General features: G+C 46.1%; 1 protein-coding gene across 1 annotated transcript; it reads right to left on the minus strand.

Moving 5' to 3' along the window:
• Positions 1-9155: 9155 nt before the first annotated feature.
• On the minus strand, positions 9156-20489 carry rnd1b (Rho family GTPase 1b). Its single transcript, XM_077018600.1, has 5 exons — positions 20160-20489; positions 19578-19665; positions 13732-13841; positions 13277-13411; positions 9156-12331 (listed from the first exon to the last, which is right to left on the minus strand). The coding sequence occupies exons 1-5, from the start codon at positions 20277-20279 to the stop codon at positions 12086-12088; spliced, it is 699 nt and encodes a 232-aa protein (XP_076874715.1). The 5' UTR covers positions 20280-20489; the 3' UTR covers positions 9156-12085.
• Positions 20490-21746: the final 1257 nt, after the last annotated feature.

Here is a 21746-nt window from a genome sequence, read left to right on the forward strand (position 1 = left end):
GGTGGCGGAAGAGAGTAGTTGGAATTGTGCACACACACTATGAAGGTGTGATGGCGTTGCCAGCAGCGCCTCTCCTGTCCCCATATGTTAGGAGCATCAGCAGAATCATTAAAAACACACAGCATCAGTCTGGGTGATGAGTCACGCATGCATGCGCAATAATGGCCACTATTTACCATCTGCAGCTCCAGTCGTGTCCCATTTTTGGTACACAGCAATCTGGTGCCATCAGCACCTTGGTGCGGGGCCATATAGACTGCCAAGAAGGTTCAAATCTCAGCACGTGATGCCGAGGACAGATGCACGCACTCTGAGCATCTGATCAGGCCAGATGAATCGAGCGGTGAGAGAGGACGCTGGGAGAGGGGGCAGGTGGAGCGAGAGAGGTGAGACCGGAGGTGAAGGTTCGGGTGAGCGTGGCCTCAGGTAGAGAGTGTGGCAGCGTGGCCATCAGAGAGGGCATTTGGCTGAGCCGTGTGGGGCTCAGGGGCAGAAGCAGAGAGCTGGGATCCTTTAGACATCTGCTGCTCTATCCACTGTGCAGCCCGAACCATCTGCTCCACCATACCTCTTACGACCGAGCTTCATCCTGTTACACTCCATGTGTTCTCTCTCTCTCTCTCTGTCTCTCTCTCTGTCTCTCTCACTTGCTCCCTTTCTCTCTTATTCTCAGTCTGTCTCTCTTGCTCTCTCTGCGTGTGTGATGGAACAGCACAGAGGTTTGGGGCATTGAGAACAAAGACATGTTGATGTTCATCTGAGCCTAGCAGAAAAGCTTGGTGGATCTCAGCACAAGTTTACATCTGCACACAGGACTTATGTATGATTATGATGCTAAGCTGTGTGACTGAAAAACTTTAGATTTATGCTGTAGCTGGTATAATATATCTAAAGAACATAAACAGTGAGAAACACCTCATTTTTCAATGCTTTCAACTGATGTTAGTGGAATTTTATCTTTGCATCAGATAAAACAAATGCAGTGCCTTATGTGTCTTATCCATCGCTGTGCGAATATGACCCGTTATTGTTAAAAATGCCCCTGTAATATGGTTGACTGTGAATATGGGCGACTGCGTTAAACTCATGCTGCTTGTGACTTGGCCCTTGCTTGGTCACTGCTGGCTACCCCTGGCGTTCTCACTCATGTCATTATCCAGCCGGCTGTAGGGGACATCAGGGCACTAAGCAACTGCAGCCAGAATACAAATATGGGCAAGTGACTGTCTGGAGAATATCTGTGCTCAGAATTAAAGGTGTAAATTTGCTTAAAGTCTGAACGGAGGGAAGGCAGAGAAGAGCAGTGATGGGATCTGGGCCACAGGGGGCCTGGGCTTCCCCTGATGCGGGACGCTTGTTACTGTGTAACCTAGCTTCCTCACGCTTCAGATGGAAGGGGAGTTTCTAGCTCCCTCCGTGTTTCGGTGGCTGTTGCTTCATGGCATCGCCGCGCAGAGGCCTCGCGCTGTCTGTGCCGAGTCCGCTCTGTGTTTTTTGGAGAGTGTGACATTGACATTTGGTGTGTGCTGTAGTGCCGGAGTGGCTGTTGTGCACAGCTACATGTTACCCATCCCCACCCTGCTTTAATTACACACAACCCGAACTCCAGGGACAGTCTTGGCATCACGCCATCTCTCTCTCTCTCTCTCTCTCTCTCTCTCTCTCTCTCTCTCTCTCTCTCTCTCTCTCTCTCTTTCTCCACCTTTGTCTGTAGTACTTCTCGCAGCTACACCACCCCTGGCTTGACACTCTGAATCTCACAAAGCGGCACAATGTTTTTGTCCTGTAAAATGCTCATCGCGAAGCCCAGGGCTTAGAATGTCTTGCAGTGTGACTCATACAAAGTTGGCGATATATTTTGAGGCAATAAATTTTAAAGATAAATCCTAAAGTACTACAGACTTACACCTCAACAGACAGAATAAAGAATCCTACAGCACAATACTAATGATATTTACCTCCCACTCAACCCAACTCAAAGCAAACACACACACACACACACACACACATGCAGACACACACATAAACATGAAACACACACATTATTTCAGGCAGTTTACTTAACACCACAGAAGGTGTATGGGTGCATATACAGTATGTGTGTACAGTGTGTGTGTTTGTTTTTCTGCTCATGATCTATGTAAACACATTGGTATTTATCCTTGTGTATTTATCCAATTGTGTCTAGCTCCCATTGTTTGCTTCAATACAATTACTCTGCCTGTGTTTAAGTGTGTGTGTGTGTATGTGTTTATCTGCATGTATGCTTTTGTATCTTTTCATTCTGATGCATTCTGCTGTCTGATTCATTAACGCGTGTGCCGTCTCTCTGCCTGATTTAGCCGGGCTGCCCCTCTACGTCTGTGCACGGCGCTGACAGGTTTACACACACGTCTCCCCGCCACACAAACAGTGGTGGCCAGTGCAGGTCGTTGGTTCCTCCTGCCACTAGACGGGCTGAAGGCTCTGTTCTAGCAGCTCCCAGCAATAAAAGACCGTATTTCTGCCTCTCAAAACTGCAGCAGTATCATCACATGTGTGTGTGTGTGTGCGTGTGGGAGAGAAAGCAAGGGGGGGTAGAGAAAGAGAGAGATTAAAATGGTGGTCTGTAATTACATCTTAAAGTAAGATGCATAAGTAACAGTGGGAGGCTATTGTTGGCATAGAGTAATTATTATAATGGGGGAAGAAATTGCTTAAGATTTGCATACAGGTCTGACTAGCCAGCTTATGTTGAGACTAGGTCATACTAGTGATGTAATACAGGTCTGACTAGCCAGCTTATGTTGAGACTAGGTCATACTAGTGATGTAATACAGAGATCAGGTAAATCCTCTAGAAATACTGGATGTAATTTATAAAACAACTGGGTTATTATTTATTATTACATGTATGTGTCTGTGCATCACTGTGTGTGTGTGTGTGTGTGTGTGTGTGTGTGTGTGTGTGTGTGCACGTATCCTTTCTCTATGTCTACGTCACCAGTGCAGATAGCTGTTGGGCTAACGTTTAAATTAACTGTAAAACTCCTTGCTTGTATTTAGCTATAAAATATTCAGCTTATGCTGTCTTAATGAAATGAGATGTTAAGGAAATACATTTCATTAAGCAACGCAAAAGAGTGTTCCAAGCTACCTTAAGAGATGATGTTATATTATTATAAACTTTCTTTTTATATTAGAAAACTGTCAGAGCCAAATGCATCCTACTGTCAATGGACTAATTAGTTGCAACTAATTATACAAGTCTGAATAACGAGACTGTTTTCTAAGCAGATGAGGCAGGATGAGTAATCTTTAGCGAGATAATTTCTGCCTCACACTCCATATTCTGCAGGTGATTTTTAGCATGTGACAATGTGACATGCAGAAGTGACGTCTACACCAGTACTGCTTTATTTTAATCCACAGCATAAAGACACACAGCAACGGACTGCTGCAAACGTCCGCAGTGCATCATCTGTTTAACTGAGCGTCCGCCTAATCCCACACTACACCATGTCTCTAGGTAGGTTAGTGTGCTAACTAAACAACTAGTTATTGTAAGTTAGCTTTTCCTTCAAACTTGTGTCTTCAGAGGCCTGGCAGCTTGAAGGTCCTGCGTAGCATCTCAGCTTCTCCCAGGACTCTTCTAAACGAAGATCTCGGATGTTGTTCTTGGGATCTGCTACAGCTCTTCCCTCAACCATATATATTTTAATATAGATTTATATATATTATATATAAGTATGATGCAGGACGACATGGATGTAATGGAATGCTCCCATGGCAGCTGGACCACTGAAGGAAAGAGCCTCGAAGATAATCCAGATCCTCTCAGCAGGACGCAGGATGCTGGCAGGGCCGGAACAGAGACATGGCCATGTGGCACAGATCACACGCAGGAACACCACCCAAATCCAAACGGGAAGAACTGCAGAGAGTGGTGGAGAACCATGAGGTGGAGGTTAACACCATCGGTGGTGATGGGGGCAGTAGGACCTTTGACCCCTAAGCTGGAGGAGTGGCTCAAACGGGAATTTATTGAATCAAATGAAAAGTCATTTGTCCTGGAGACACAATGACAGACATAAAAGTCTCCCCTCTGGTGTGTTGCGTAGTAACGGGGTGTTTGATCGCCCTACCTGGCTGTTCTGCTGATTAAGCCGGTTTGTTTTACTGGCCTCTGGCGTTGGCCTTTGAATTAAGAAGCTGAGACAGGGGTTTCCCTATTTATACCCACAGTTACTGGACCACCATTAGAAAGGCCTGTGTCCCAATGGACAAGATGCATGGAGATGACAGAAAACTGTCAGCATACTGGTTGTTTGTTTGTTCTAGGGCAGTCGTGGCCTGGTGGTTAGGGAACTGGTCTGGTGACCGGAGGGTCATGGGTTTGCTTCCCAGACCTGAGGCCATGACTGAGATGCCCCCTTAACCCTCAATTGCTCACTTGTATAAAAATGAGATAAAAATGTAAGTTGCTCTGGATAAGGGTGTCTGCCAAATGCCAAAAATGTAAATGTTTGTTAGACAGCAGGGAGGGGCCAGGTGCCCCTTGTAATCAACAGTGCTCAAGACCCTTAGAAAGGAAAAGACAACAAACAATGTAAACAACCAATGAAGATTCTGAATTCATAAATGTTTCTCACATAGCTCTGAGGTTAATTCCTCCCCCCCCCCAAAAAAAAAAAAAGGTGAATGCAGTACCAATTGGAGGCGCGGGAGAAGGAGGTCAAAAGACCACAGTTGCGCACGGCTCCCATGTCGCTGCCCATGTGGCCTGCGTGGAGAAAGCAGCACAAGCCGATAAGACTCCTAATTCTCCATCCGTTGGAGCGGCCGTGGATTCAGAGCTCCAGGGTCTGACTGGGGATGATGATTTAGAGGAGGGTGTAAGAAGGGATGTACGTCAGCGCTGGGTCACACTGAGGCGCGCCTGTCTTGCAGTACTGGTCCAAACTAGACAGAGTGTCCAGCGCGGCCCTGAAACCCAACTGGGAATAAAGCCGACAGCGCCGATCCTCTGTTGCAAAGCGTGCACTGGAAAAATAATGTAGGGATTATTACCACTTATAGAACAGTTCTCTTCATTCGTTCTTTGAAAGTTCATTACAAAAGTCATATGTGGGGGAAAATGATAATTGATAGGATTCTTTGGGCCTAATGAAAACAAACAGGTAGGCTAATGTATTTTGATTCAAGGGTGATGTGATCATCATGATGATTTTCAGTGTCACATTCACTGAAGATTGGAAAAAGTGTGTGTGTGTGTGTGTGTGGGGGGGGGGGGGGGGTGTAATCTCAATCTCAGTTCCCATGACAACAGGCTTGTAGCAGGGAAGAGAGAATTTGTTCCTTGGTGAAGGAATTCAGATCTAAGTATTTAGAATATAAAAAATAAAACAAAGCAGAATGCTTACATACGAATATATTTTACTACACATAATACTACTAATAATACTACACAGAGTAGGAAAAGGCCTTACACACTATTACACAAAAATGCAGACACTAGTTCTGTTCGCCATGCCTTTCAGGTTCACTGGGGAAACTGTTGAACGTCCTCTGCTATTCAGTTGACATAAATTATTTTATTTTTATTAATTTTTTTTTAACGAATATTCTAAAACCAGCTGATCTGTTTTGGCGAGTGCTGAATTTCTGTTTCAGGAGGTCCACCAAAGCCACGCTCGGTTGTTCACTTCTGTCCTCGCAGACACTCTTGGTACCAATGTGGTTGTGATGTGCCGTCTGTGTCCGATACTACAGCTGTGAGAAGAAAAGCGTACCGTGGTAGGATAATGTTCATCCATATGAGGGTTAGACACTGGCAGAGCACCACTGTTCTGTGAGCAGAGAGCAGAAGGGAGTGTTCCCTCATCTCATTACAAAGGAAGACCTGCTCAGGGCCTGGACATGGAGCACACTGATCCAGGATCAGTCAGCCTCTTCATCGGATTGAACTGAGGATTACAGTGGAAAAGCAGCTTGGCGGAAAGTGTTTCAGAAGGGAAGAGAGCACGTCATGTCTAGGTTCTGGCTGTCTGTTTCTCCAACAAACAGCTCAGGATGAATGAATGTGTGTGTGTGTGTGTGTGTGTGTACACACAAGCGTTTTGTTGGTAGTCCTATTCCACTACGGCTGTTTCCCCACCTGCCGTTTGACTGCCGCTGTAATGGGAGATGTCAGGAAGGTGGTGGTGTGGAGCAGTGTGTGTCCATCCCCTTCATGCCCTGCACACACACACTCGCCAACTCGAACGTCGGAGCCACATTGCGCCACGCACACCCCCAGTCACTACATAAGTGACACACACAATACTGTCACTGGCTTTGTGAGTGCCCTGTTGCCCTGTTGTTGAAGGTCAGAGCGCAGGCAAAACGTGTGTGCATGTGTGTGTATGCATCTGAGCTTTAACAGCAGATGTACCATCACTGCTGAATGTGCCTTCCAATGAGACACGGTGTGCAGAATCACATACACAAATACACACAGGGATTTTGCCTAGAGCTCACAGCGCCTCCTGCAGGTGGACAGGGTACACTGACTTGTTCAGATCAGACATGTTTTTTGCAGTGTCTGGCTGCATGCGAGAAAGGTTAATCCCAGCAGGAGAGATGACAAGAGTAATCGCTCCCTTATACAGGGTCAGGCTGAAGCAAAAAATACTCCACACAATAAAATTAAATAAAAGCCTAATAAGCTTTACAGTAATAATAATTATGGCAAGTGTGCGATGGCAATAACAAACTTCGCAACGTTGTAAGCAGCATGCGCAACTCTTAACGAATGTATAAATATTAATATATGACTCATTAAAAAATCTAATTTAATGACTAAAAATCAGGTTGCATGACTTTTTTTTCTTACTTACTGTACCTTTAACTTACAGCACTTTTTAACTTTTAACTTAAAAAGTACATCTTTTGCTACATATTCATTAAGGCTCATTAATTATTCTTCAGAAAAAAATAACAATAGCTTCATTCATGTGATTCTATGTATTAATTGGCTTAAAATGAGGACACGTGGCAGTCCAAGAACAGAAGGTGTCCAAGAACACGCTTCGTTAGACAGGGACAGAGGTGGACACCAACCACTTCAACAGGGATGCCACATCGTCTCATAGTTACGATGTTTTTTCTTAGAGGTTTACAAGCAACAAACATAAACACAGGAAGAAAAATGATCTGGTCTGAATACAGCCAGAAATCACTATCTGTTCCATGTGTAAGAGGTATGGTACACTGTGTAACAATACTGTGCTGTAGCACTGCCATGACGTGCCAAAGCAGAGAGAGAGAGAGAGAGAGAGAGAGAGAGAGAGAGAGAGAGAGAGAGAGAGAGAGAGAGAGAGAGAGAGAGAGGGGTCTGGGGGGTACTGATGGTTGTGCTAGCTGGGCCCTGCACTGCGGCAGAGGCTTTGTGTGTGTGTGTGTGTGTTAATGTGTGAGAGGCAAAGTGCGTACATCTGTAGGCATGTTGCAGACGAAGACGGCTCATCAGTAATCAGAGAGCGATGCTTGCTTTTCCACCACACACACACACATATTTGCACACATACACATCAGCAAATGTGGAAGACCAGGGCCCAGAGGGTTCTGGTCACGGTGTGTGTGCCGTCTGCTGCGTTTGTTTGAGCCGAGCAATGAGTCTACACTTTATTGTCTACTGGACAGCTTACACTCAAATATTCCCTTACTGAGGCAGAAAACCTCTAATGTCTCTGGCTCTCCTAAAACCTATTCATAATTCCTCTTGGATTACAAGTATTTTACATAAGTGACACTATCTCTTTTGTCCCTTTTGGTAAATTCCACATGTGTAACATGTTACATCCATCATTAACCAAAAGCACTTTTTTCTGTCTGAAAAACTCCAGGGTTACAATACTAGCAAATACATCAAGAATCACTACTGGTTTTGTTTCGTTGGTCATAACAGACATTTCTTGACTTTTCTTTTTAAAATGCCTTAGTGTATATTTACTAATTGGTCACGGGGACATTTAGTTTGCTGAAAGAAACTAAATACGATAAATCAAACCTGCCCATCCAATCCGTGACGCATTACCGGCGGCTGCCCTCGAGGCGCGTGCCACGGCTGAGTGAGCAGTTCCTCTCGTGCAGATGTTGGGCTAACCGGTACCGACATCCCACCATCGCGTCCATCACGTCTGGGTAGCGCACGCGCCACATGCCCAGTTAAATGTTGCAGGCCTGTGGATGCTTGAGCTCGGTATCGTTGGGTTGGCGTGTCCCTCGTGACCCCTGGAGGACAGGACACGTTTCCCACACCAAACGGCGCAGAGAACCTTAAAAAGGCGCCGCGGCTAGGTGCACCATGCGTGTTAACATGAACCGAAGTGGTTTTTGGTGCCCTGCGCTCGTCAGGTCTCGGTGTAGTGGGAGCTGAGCGGCACCACGCTGGCTGGCGGGTCGAGGGTCCCCCACCTGAGCCATATGTTGGACGGTACCGTTCAGCCGTGACCACCGCCCAACAGCTTGTGCCCCGCGCCCTTCTGACACGGAGCATCTGGACACAGATGTGCGGGACGTGGACGAGGGAGCGTGCGGGCGACGCGGGGAGGGAGCGTAGCGTGCGGGCGACGCGGGGTGGGAGCGGGGGGGCGAGTCTGCGTGCCCAGGTCACAGCCCAGCACTGGCCCGACACCTCCGCTGCCTTCTTGCCGACTGTTGCTGAAAACACTACAAATAACAAAATTACATGCAGAATGGGCCTGCATATATCCTGCGGTAACACTGTGGCTTATAACGAGTTGATCCCTACTAACTCATAAAGATCTGGAGAGAATTGAAAACGTTACCGCGTTTAGGAAACAAAAAAAAAACACATTAGTTTTTATTCTTAGACGATTTAAAGCGATGAAAAGCGTGTTCTCTATTCTGTCTCTGGGCTAAATGTGCCGAGTCATTAATTGTAGCTGCTTCATATGCGTCTCGCCGACCCTGTTCTATAGGAAATCCATTAAGACTGTCAGCAGCGATGAATGTGCACGTCGGAGAAAGAAAATGGTCGGACAGGAATAACAGGAGCACTGGACTCTTAGATCCACCGTCACTCTCCCTAAAAGGACATGGTAAGTGGGTGGTTGTGTATCACTGCACATCACGGAATCCCCCCCAAACACACTTTATAGACCAAGACAAATCTCAGTGTCGTATGTGCCACACAAGGCAAGCTTTATTACTGGAAAGACGAAAGGAAGACAAAATCATGTAAAAAAGAAAAAAAAAGGCATGTAAAATAAAAAAGTCTTCAGTGTCGTATTCAAATAAATAGGACTGATTTATTTTACATCACATTTGTCAGTCCACGACAAGAACAAATATTTATCTCATGATATTCTTTTTGATGTCTTACAAACATTATAAAAGAATATATGTACAACTAGATAACTGCTAGAGGACATGCTTGAAGTTTAACGGCTCAATTGCACACAAGGGCAGCATCATGGTGGAATGTCAGTAAGGAGAATACCGTCTTGTGTAAACACCTGGGTGTGGGGATCTTTTACCAACCCAAAGCTCAGGAAAACAGACCATCAAAACACAAATCTCCAGGCAGGAAATTGGTAACCCTGGCGTTTCTGCAGCTACAGTGACTGGTTCATCAAGTTAGGGCCCTCCTTTTTCATGGTCTCTAACCTCAAAGAGGCACTCACTTTCTTTACTCAAACTGTTGCTAGGCAATGCTGTGGAATTCAGCGTGCGAACAAGGAACCAGCACTCACAAATCACCACCTGAAGCGGAAGATAACAAAATGAGATAAATATTGATTTCAGGTAAACCGAAATAAAGATAATGACAAACAAACCTAGCAAATGGTTCAATAAAAAATGGAAAAATAGCTTTCTTTAAACAGGACCAGCCTGTTCAGTTTTATCCCAGAAGTCCTTTCCCCCCACTTTAGCCATGTTCAGCCTCCCATAACAAAGCAAGATGTACCCCCACCAAACCCGTGTCACAAGTCAATTGTTATGCGTTTTGAAACTCGGGGACCTACACACAATTCCAGACCACTTGGGCTTCTCCTGTCCTCCTTCCTATCATCATCATCATCATCATCATCATCATCTTCTTCCCCCAGTGATACTACAACACAGCCCACATGCCTATGAGTCTGCAGACATGTTGTTAATCGTGTGTCACACCTAAATGGTTGATCTCCTCAACCCCACACTAGCGTGGGACACAAAAGACACGTCAGGTCACTCCTCAGCAAACCCAGCTACAAGCAGGACATAACGCAGTGTTAAGCTGGCTGGTGCTTTCACAGCAGTAATGGAGGCATGGTCTAGCACACCAACAAAGCTGTCGCATGAAGTTCATCACAAAGCAGGAATTTATATATATTTTTATTGCCACTCTACATACTTCGCATCACAAGCACTTCAATCTTTATTGCTTTGTGGTTAAAAGCAGATTTTAAGATTAGCACTTTGCACGCACACACACACACACACACACACACACACACACACACACACACACACACACACACACACACACACACACACACACACACACACACACACACACACACACACACACACACACACACACACACACACACACACACACACACACACACACACACACACACACACACACACACACACACACACACACACACACACACACACAAAAGCTAAATAATTTAGTGGGAATTAACCAACATTTAGATATGTACTGAGCTGGCCATCACAACTTGGATGAAGAACACAGGCAGGACGGCAAGATAACGTGTACACAGGTGAGAACTCTACTGGTGGAGGATGGAGTGCTACATCAGGATGGGTGGAGTGCTACATCAGGATTCTGAAAAAGATGCTTATAGAACCACTCAAAATGACAGAGTTAAAATCACAGGGTGAACAAGAACTGACCTGTGTAGATCAAAAGCCTATCTAAAGCTGCATACATGATGGTTTTTAAATCCTTGCTTATTTAACAAATGCTATCAACATGATGCTACAGCCTTCTGGAGCTTCCACTCTCAAGAACTTAAAAAATAGATGAAGTCTAATTCAGCATTTTGCTAGATACTGTTGCGTCCCCAACCCTCCCGAGGCCTCCCGAGCTGACCTGGGTCAGGAGTACATGATCTTGGATCTCCACAGCGGGCTTGAGGCCCTCATTTCACTTTCCATCAGACAGTTATTGCCTCTATAAAAATAGAAGCCATATATGCGTGTTTTTTGTTTTGCTTATTGTTTTGTTTTTTTAACCAGAAGGCAAAGAGGATAGGAAGTTCATCTTTGGTAGCCTTTTGTATTCACTGTCCTTAAATTGATTTTCTATTATTTTACCCCATCCCTCTGTCTTTTTCAGTTATTTACAAATGTTTGCCCATCTCCGTGTTAAGCTACTAGAGAGAAAACCTAACATAGCAGGCAGGTTGTACTAGATATTTCAGTATCCAGTCTGCACAGCAGCCGATTCCGTTAGCATTACAATACCAGTTAAACCATCATGTGTCACACAGGCTAATCGCCCCCACATTGAACATCACTATAGCATCTGGGCCTTGCACAGCTTCCCATAGCTCCACCCACAGGAGGCGTGTCCTCTCAACCACACCCTTTAGTGCATATTCAATAAACATTTTTTGAAAATAATACTGGATTTGTCTGACACTAGTAAGCCAATAATACACTGAACAGTTTGAAAGGCATTTATGTCACGTTACTAAAGCCCATTTTAGAACACTGCTTCCGTGTCTACTAAGTTGAATCACTGTCTACCTTAAGTGTAACAATAACACAGAAGTATAATTCTCAATACAGCAAAAGAAAAAAAAAAAGGATGATCAAACCTTGGTTGACAAAGGCAAGACAGAATACTGGGGAAAGATGGATATGCACTGTCATAGTGGTCAGGACAACGTGGGCAGCAGGGTGTCCACTTGATCCGATGTGCGTTTCTTCGGGGGAGGGGGTGGTGAGGAAGGATTCCACAACGAAGCCTTCTGCGATGAGGATGTAGGACCCACCGCCCCTATCCCACCCCCACCCCGGACACAAGCGCAACAGGAGGGCAGAAGCTGACGGGGTGGGTGGGATGACGGGACACCTCCCACTCACATGAGCGAGCAGCTCTTGGCTTTCTCCTTCTTGAAAGTGGAAGAGAGCAGCTCGGAGCGGCTGGGCAGGTGGAGGAGACGTTTGGAGATGCGTGGAGCTGGACTGGGCTTGCCCAGGGGCTGAAGCTTGTTGATGCAGGCCAGCGCGGCTGTGCGGAACACGCTGTGGATGCTCTTCTCCGAGGTGAACGCGGAACATTCCAGATAGGTTTCGGCGCCGAGCTGCTTGGCCATAGCCGAGCCCTGAGACGGGAGCAGGAGACGGGACAAATTCACACTCCTGCACTTCAGTCCTAAGATGAGTGGAGATCTCTACTTGATCCAGAGATTACCTGCACACCTATTCACCATTAATTAGCTAAACATGGACTCTATAAATGAGGGTCTGAAAGTTGTGTCTGAAGATTTTCTAGCACTTGAACCTAAGAACGAATCCTAATAAGAGAAGTCAGGTGGTACCCTCCTGGGTGGGTCCAACCATCTGGTCACATCAGCCTTATCATCTACATAGCCATGAACTAAAACAAAGGCATCAGATTAGTGTACGATGAAACCCAGGTTCATCATCTTTAAGGGCGTACTCACACTAGGCTCTGTGATCCGGGCCCGGGCACGGTTGCCTGCCGAAGCACGGTTCGTTTGGCTAGTGTGAGCGCTCCAACCGTGCCCGGGCCCGGATCAGTTAACCGTGCTCGGGCCCGCTTTGAAGAGGTGGGCCAGGGCACGATTCATGTGGACTCGGGCACGGTTCGCTTCTAGTGTGAGCGCTATCCGTGCCCGGGCCCGCTTGGTGCCTCGTGTGATTGGTTCATTTCGCTGGAACTCAAACATGACATCAGTGATGCGACGCTCACGTTAAACAGTCATAGCGGCAAAGCGATTAGCAGACAATCGTTGTGTTAAATTATCGATAAATCTGTGCTTGCACCGTGTTTCTGCACTCCAAAAATACAATAAAAAGAGAATCGTGAACTCCATAGTGTTGTGCGAGCGCGCTTTTTTTCCAAATAAAGCGGCGTTGTGATGACGTAAGCGTGCTCGGGCCGGGTTGCTGAAGCCAGTGTGAGTGCAGGCCAGCGGGGGAGTGGGGAGGGGGGATAACCGGGCCCCAGCACGGAACGAGCAAACCGTGCCTAGTGTGAGTACGCCCTAAAACGTGATCTCTAAACATAAAATGAGCACACCTACCTGCTCTTGGGTGATTGGCGTTTGTTTCTGATTGGACAGCTCCATCAATGTGCAGACGTCTGTGCGCAGGTCTGTTTTGCAGCCGATCAGTAGAATGCGGGTGTTGGGGCAGAAGTCTGTAATCTCGGTCCGCCACTACCCAGAAGGAGACAAAGGACCATACGCCTCAGTTCATCTGGACACCCACAGCGCTCAGGAATGACAAACAACAACACAAACAGTGCTGACAGTGGCATTTTTATTCTCGAGAGCTAAAGACTTCTGCCAAGTGCTAATTAGAGGAATAAAACCTTATTACAACATGACGCGGCTGCAGTTAACCCCTCATAAGTGCTAACATCTTTCAAAAGATATTTACAGAAGTCTTGCTGACTACAAGAAAAGAGAACCCAATAAAGGCCACTTAGGGAGATGAGGGCCTTGAGACGACCAGGTCGTAAGGCAACGGTAGGCACCTTCTTTAGCCCGCCCTCCACGGTATCCGGGCGACTGATGTCAAAACACAGGAGCACGGCGTCCGAGTCGCTGTAGCACAGAGGCCGCACGTTGTCGTAGTACGGTGACCCTGAAACGAGGCACAGAAGAAGTCACGTGACCCAGCGAAGGCTGAAAGAGGACGAAGGCCATGGGACCTGCAGGGCTAGCACGGAGCCTGCAGGAGCAGGCTGGGTGAAGCTGGTCTCTCCTGCCTCTGCTTCACATGCAGGTCTTGCACGTCCTGCCAAAGCTCCCTCCTTTGCACCACTGGCATTTCAAAGGAGAAGAAAACAATCCGTTTCTGCTAATCTATCTCTCTCTCCTTCTCTGGAGGTCAGTTTCTTTTCCTGTGGATTATGTGGGTTCTCCCACACTCCAGCAGAATACTATAAGCAACCCACCCAGTGCCCTGTGCTAGCCTACTCCCCCTACCCCATACACAAGCAAAAAAAAAAAAAAACCTCCCCCAGTTTCCACAGCAACGGCCTTGGAATCTACCATCTGCAGATCGTCTTCCTCCACACCCTCTAGAAAGGCATCCCTCAGTGCCAATCATTAGCCATGGAGATAAGCCCACCCACTTAAGTGGCATTCAAACATGCGCACCCACTTAAGTGGCAATCACATATACCCACCCAATTAAGTAGCAATCACATATGCCCACCCACTTAAGTGGCAATTATTAGCCATGGAGATAGGCCCACCCACTTAAGTGCCAATCACATATGCCCTCCCACTTGTCGTAAAATGTCGCTGGATGCAACGGCACCGGCGATGCCTCGGTGTAGAAGAACCGTCTGTTAGTCGGCACCTTGAGTGTGAAATAAGATCAAAGACAACTGCAGAGTCTCCTGAGAACTTGCCTCTAGTACAATGACAATGCAAGACTGGATATTCTGAGAGTGTGTTCACTCAGTCATTACAATAGGCAGCACAGTACGTGATCAGACTAATTTGGAGTAGAGGCATAAAATGATTAACACTCTTTAAAGATTCTAGAGCAACATCTGCTACTCTTAATTTTTGTAAAAAACCAATATTTGCAATGCAATAGTAATATGACCAGCATTTGGTCAATGCTGCATGGAGCTGAGCTTTAACACAAGTGAAGAAATTATTACAAACCCACAATGACTACAAGACAAGTGCAAGATTACAAAATGAATATATTTGTGGATATAAACCACGACCACGTTTTTGTTCTCCGCAGTGACATATTTAAGGTGCTATCAAAAGTATATATAGGACCAGTGTGCAGGGCAGTGTAGGCATTATTAAGGTGACGCATTTGACATTGTGATGGCAGCGATGCCCTCGATTGGCCAATGCGAGTGTCCGGCGGCTGCTGAATCCGAGCCCATAGGCGGCCTTGTGCGTATGAGAAATACGGCTGGCTGGCTCTCACCGATAAGTCACGGAACACGCACACCTGGCCGCGAGGACGCATTCAATCGCACCGCCGTCTAAACACAGTGATCGATGGACAAGCACACCAGGACACTGGAGGAGCCATTTTCAATTAAGTCTGACAAATCGCAGTTATGAGTAGCCCTTGTGGGAGGGACGGGACAGACAACAACACAAAGGACACAGCTGACGTGGAGGGTCGAGTGAAATGATCTGTGGTTGGAGACACTGAGGCACAGCCTCCGTCAGAGGTGAACGGAAAGTGTTGTAGGAGCGGCACACCTCCGCCTCTAGCTGTGTGGGCTACCTGGGATGTGTACCTAGGAAATGACTCCTGTAGTTTAGTAGTAGTCTGACTCAATGGTATCTTGAATTCTGGCCTATCTATACTATTACCTAGGATGAATTCTGTGATCGGATGCAAAGCACTTTGTAAGTCGCTCTGGATAAGAGCGTCTGCTAAATGCCGTAAATGTAAATGTACCTGCACCAGCAGGGGGCGCTCAGCCTTGACCGAGTGCTGCATTTACAGCATCCTTCTCACACCAAGAGGTCGAGGGGTTTGGGAAGATCATGCAAATGCAGGCAGGGGAAAATGAGATCAGCAGAGGCCAAACCACATGTCTGTGGGGTCACCATGACTGCTGGTGGGCGGAACAGGTGGAAAGAGAACCCACGTGTCTGCGACACACATGCAGGACTTCTCCTAGTGCACAGGAAGAAAAACTTGGTGAGGAATAGAAAAGAGTGCTCTCACATGCTGCAGGGACACAGCTTAAAGACACTCCGTGCCGTTTGTGTAACCCCCTCAATCAGCACCTCTGCTGGCTAGGCTAAAGAGAACGTACCTGGTAAAGATCCATCTATGATAATGACAGAGGCGGTGGTCAGTACATGGTAGCAAAATATATGGGTCTTGTTTCAATAGACTGGCAATGGTGGAGAGTTACTATATCTCAATTTGTAACTACTATACTATATCTATATGTACTATATACTATATCTTGAATTGTAATTCCAGAAACATGCTCATGTGTTAATGTGATATAGTGAAATGTGTCAATTTTTATTTCTACCCCTTTTGGAGTATGTTAATTTTCTAACAAAAAAAATGAATATGCTAACTGATTCTAGACAAGAAGCTACATAATGAAAGTGTATTATGAGATACGCCAGTTCAGTTTCACACAAGTACAGGTAAAAAGGAGCCCAAGAGTCAAATGTAAAAGGTAACAATAGGGACTGCAGTGTCTGGGAATGAATCAGCCCTGCCGGACTCACGTGAAGACAGGAGAATAGAGGGCTAGGAGAGGTCAGCAGTCACAAAGGACCCTGGGTAACGGTGCGAAGAGAACAAAGAGCAGGCCAAGCCCCGCCCCCCTCCACACTCCCATTATTGCTCGATGGGAACAAGACGTGTCACATTCCCTCACACGCCCCCCCCCCCCCCCCCCATCCCAACACACTCCCCGCACACCCGCATGCAGCATGGCCAAGATTCCATCACGGCCCCCACTGGGAACCAAACAAAGAACGCCCCCTCTTGCTGTGAAGGGCCTAGCCGTGACCTTTCGGGGGCTCCCTGGATCAGGGGTCATCTGAGAGCTGCACCCCCCCCCCGAGCTCCAGCCTCCCAGCCTGTCAACATGTCCTGAGCTCAGTAATCCTCTCCCTGACCTACTGTGCTAATGGTCTGTGACACCTCTGCTCCCTCATCATTCATAATCTCCGCATGCCGGCCGACACCCGGCTCAGATCTGCAGAAGCGCATAGACCATTAACATAATAGGAGCAGGCTGGTCTCTAGTGCTGCACCGTGAGCGATATCCGGGCTCCATATTAGGACTAGAGTGGGCCGTCTTCCTGCAGACCAGTTGGCTGTTCCGATTTAGCGAGGAAATTGATTTTTGCCCTGCAAGTCCAAGCTGAGCCTGTATGAGAACCGCTTGGAAGCCTGATGATGAGGTCAGGCCAATAAATGCGAAGCAGTCTAAAACACAGGACATAAGTGGAGCGGTGTTACTGGGCAAGCTCAGTTAGCGCACAGGCCCACGCCGCGTGGAGAAACGCACTCAGTGTTCCTGCCTCTGCACTGTTATCTTCTTTGTGTGTTTCTGGACATACAACTCAGCGTCCAGCACACACACAGTATTTGGTCTGAAGTAGGGATGTAAATGATTAATCGACTTTAGATTAATTGTTGATCAAGAGGTTACTCGAACAAAATATATTAATCGCGATTAATCGTTAGAGAGCGCTCCTGTAGTAACTTGAACAGAGCGTAAGAACGAGAGGTGAACAAGTGTTCAAAGACCAGAGTGGAAAACAAAATGAAGCGGGCGAAAAGACGTGTGGTGTGGGACCATTTCAACATTGTTAATTTAGGCAAAGAAGTCAAATGTTCTCTGAGTAATGCGGTATTGAAGTACAACAGTTCCACTAGCTCACTCAGTTATCATTTGAACACCGTACAGCTGTCCTGCATATCACCAGGGCACCTGGTCAACCTAAAATCACAGCTACACTGGGAAGGCGAGCGTTTTCGAAACTCGCAACGAAAAAAGAAGAGAGAGCTCAAAACAAAGCTAGCTACTGCTACTGCTATAGCCCTTACAACAGATTGTTGGACGGCTCTAACAACAATATATATATCTTACTGTTCATATTAGTTGCAATATAACTATCAAATAATTCACAGTAGGTACTGAGTAACATGCCAGGTTGAACAGTAAGCCAGGAACATAAGAGGCTAAGTAGAGTCTGGCTAGAAATAATCTGGGCAAAAAATAAGACAACTGATCTAGTTGTGGTTCCCCAGGCCACACGAACGGCGGAAAGCTGTCTGCGACCCTGCTCGAGGCTCTCATCTGTCCCAGACCATAAACCCCTCCCCTCTACCAGTCCGCCTCTACACCAACCAATCAGATCACAGAGCGCCAAACTAGATTAAAGACGCAAAGCATCCCAGAGGCATCACAGCTCTCCCAGCGGGGCAGGGACGTCATGTTCCAGCACATGGGATTCGGACACCGGCACCACAGAGTAGGCTCACACAATCCCCCGCAATCGGGTCAACAGGCTACAGCAGGACGGGACCGCCGGACCGCCTCAATGCCACGTGCTCCCTCGCTTCCTATCTGCAATAACAGCCTACGGCGGGACAGGTGCACAGAACACAGAGGTGCGCGGGGTCCGTGCATACGCCCCCCCCCCCCCCCCCCCCCCCCCCCGGGTGGCACGAGGCACCGTTCCTGAGTCGTTCTCATTCCGATGAAGGATTGTCAACACCGACATTTATTCACGATCTGCTCCTAATGGATGAGTGCAACTTAAAATGTTACGCCTTCAAATCAGCCATTTTTTATTTATGCACAAGCCTGCTGAAAACGTGTCGTATTGATGCCCGACACTCTGAGAAATAGCAGTTCAACATTAACCCACATGGGCCTGCAGGGCTCTGGTGTTTCTCCTCCATCTGGATGGACAAGCTGGTTGCTGCAGTTTACCCAATCAAGTCAACATGACTGAGGAGGATCCAACTTATTTAAATACAGGATGGCAGCAGTTCAGGTCTGGAAGAGCCGTAATCCATCAGAATTTGTAATAAGGAGAAACACATATATAATGGATGAGATGGATGCTTGAAATTGGTTGGAAAGATCAATAATGGACATATTTATTTATTTGTCATTGATGGCTCGGATACTGGTTGTGAAATAACACTGAATTAGACGTATCTAAATTTCATCCACCGAATATCTGAACATTTATCCTGAATTGTAAACAGGAATCAAGAAGATCACAAGACACAAGCAGACCATAAACATGTAGAAAAGCAAAACATTCTCCACACTTGAGCAATATACAGAAAACTACAAGCTCAACATTGGATAAGGCCATTTGTGTAGAAATACCCCCAAATATCATCCACGGAGGTGAAGCTACTGTCCACACATTGGCATTCACACCACGACTTAATAGACCAATTCACAGGGCACATGAGTTAACAGATGACGGACACTCACCAATGCCATATTGCAGCCCTAATGTAAATAGTCGTTTATGTACTTAAATGTAAAACAAAATATTGTTAGCGGAGTATTGCCATATTGTTGGACTACCACCTCCCTAATTTGATTGTATTTGGCGTCACGTCACATAATGGACTGGGAGCTGGGAGATCACGCTGTGCCTGGTTACGCTATGAATGCTCAGTACTTGGGCTGTACGCCGCGAGCCGATGAACTGTGATCCTCCACAATTAGAACCACGACGTCAAACGCATATAAAAATCACGCAGCTTCAATCATGCACAAATCGTGCACGGATTAGTGTAACAGCCCAGTAATAAAAGACGTCGTTTTAACAGAATCACAAATTTGACCGTTCTTCGATTACATTAGCAGCGACGTGTTACCTGAGGTGTCCCATAAGCTCAGTTCCACGCGCTGGTCATCGAGTTGCAGACATGCTGTGTAGTTCTCGAACACGGTGGGTACATACGTCTGTGGAATACATCAGAGCATCAGTGCAGCACGCGGCCCCGGGCGGGCGGGCGCGCGGCTCACGCTGCGCACAGCTATACAAATAAAAATGGAAGCTTTGCGTTCTACGAGTCAGTGTTTTAAAATACGTATCGCTTTGAACAAGATAACGTTAAAAAGAAATGCTGTTTATTTTTTTAGATCTTCTTCAAAATGACGCCTTTCTCGCAAAGAAATAGATTTGGTCCGCACATGTAAGTACGTGTAAAATAGACTTTCCTTTAAAATAGTAAAATAAAAAATAAAAAATTTAAATCTTACTGGTTGACTGATAGGTATATTCGTATAGAAATCCCTATGCTTGCCAGCAATCTGAATGTATTAATTACACACAAACGTGTCCATCATGCCATGGTCTTATTATGTTAACTCTGGAAATGCATGTTAGGACTCAAACAACTTAAAACTACTCTAAAAAAAAAACAAATCTGTTGATACTAAAAGTAGCTACTGACCTCCGGATAGCAATCCTTCGCCAAGACCTGCAGCATTGCCGTTTTTCCGCATTGTACATCCCCGACAAGAACCAGTTTACATCTGACCACCAGTGGCTGTATATTTCTCCTCTCCTTCATGGTCACTGTCGTGAGTTTTAAAAACAGCAACAAAAAAAGCCGAAACACAAATGACAAGAAACAGACTACGCAGAGGCAGAACTACGCAGCGGTGATCACTCTGCTCGTCGCGGTTGGTGTGATTGAATTAAGGACTGCGGCATTTATACTTGGCAGCGCCGCCAATGGTCTCGCGCGATTCAGCCGGTCGGTCTCGCGTCCGTCCCGCTGCCCCCAGACGCACTTCTCCACCAGTGCCTACTCACAAACTTTAGTATATTTTTTTCTAATAAGATTTTAACAAGAATTCTTTTACTGACCTAACCGATGGTGTTTGGATTGATTTTGATCGAAATTGGATAGTGAAATTTATATTTTTTATGTTTTATGAATTTTTTAAATATAGATTTTGATTAGGATGAGCAGAATTAGTAGCCTACACATAGCAACACATTTCTGTTAATCATAGTATTCATAAAAAAGATTTCCAGTATTCATAAGCTTTAACAGTATACTTTATAATACCGACCTGTCTCTCTGATTTGTAAAAATGTATTTTGTGTCAACGTGTAGGCTGGGTTACTGAGTGAATAAACACCAATACTCCGACTGGGTGGCAAATACGCAATACACAGACGAAGAAGACGGTGAGATCCACGTTGCACCGTTGCCAATACGACAGGCTTGTTTCTGACGCACGTTTCACCAGGTCGCAGGGTTAACCCCTTAGCCGCGAATATGTAAAAAAAATCGCGTTACTGGTTCGGGGTGAGTTTCCCAAAACGTTCTTGGGTGGGTTTCCCGAAACGTTCGTAGCGCTACTTCGTAACCTCGTATGAAACGTACGAGGTTAGGAAGTACTTAGCTCTCTATATTTTCAGAAGAGAAGCTGTAGAACAATGTTTTTTGTGAAGAACAATAAGGAAACAACCGAAGACTCCATAATATCTGTTGACACATTTTCTGATTTATTTACGTTTCCCATTCCATTTCATGCTCTATTCTGCTGTTCACTGTACACCCAACCATTTAACAGACACAACCTTGTCCCTAGGCACGCTCTCCTTTGATTTTGTGTATTAAAGGGTGAGACTTTCATGTCTCCCTAACTGGAATAGGTGCCTGATGAATCACACTTTGACCCTGTCTGACATAGTGTTAGATACACTGTTAATCCAGTGTGTGTGAATGTCTTAGTGCATTGCCCCCCTGCAGCTGTCTAGACGTCTCCATAAGAACAAGTTCTCTCCACCCCCCAAAGATGAATTAACTCATGACATTACTTGAATCATGTGAATTTGTATTAACCCTTGCAGTGTTATTTGAGCCCTGTCAGTTTGAACTCCTGCAGATCAAAGTGAGGCAGGTCTGGTTAGTTTGTGCAGATCAACCCCTACGCAAGCGTCAGACTGCTTATCCCAGTGTTAGCTCAGGCTGACACACCCATGACACTTCCAAGGTTATCCTTGTATGTTAAACACCTCTGGG

Source organism: Brachyhypopomus gauderio, chromosome 10 (assembly GCF_052324685.1).
Source record: "Brachyhypopomus gauderio isolate BG-103 chromosome 10, BGAUD_0.2, whole genome shotgun sequence".
NCBI lineage: Eukaryota > Metazoa > Chordata > Actinopteri > Gymnotiformes > Hypopomidae > Brachyhypopomus > Brachyhypopomus gauderio.

Bases quoted from the DNA above. Each gene is read 5' to 3' on its own strand.
- rnd1b (XM_077018600.1), bottom strand. From the start codon at position 20,279: ATGAAGGAGAGGAGAAATATACAGCCACTGGTGGTCAGATGTAAACTG. The intron at 19,666-20,159 runs GTCAGTAGCTAC...TGTATTCCACAG, and splicing joins CGAAGGATTGCTATCCGGAG to ACGTATGTACCCACCGTGTT. The intron at 13,412-13,731 runs GTGCCTACCGTT...CCTTCTGGGTAG, and splicing joins TGGAGGGCGGGCTAAAGAAG to TGGCGGACCGAGATTACAGA.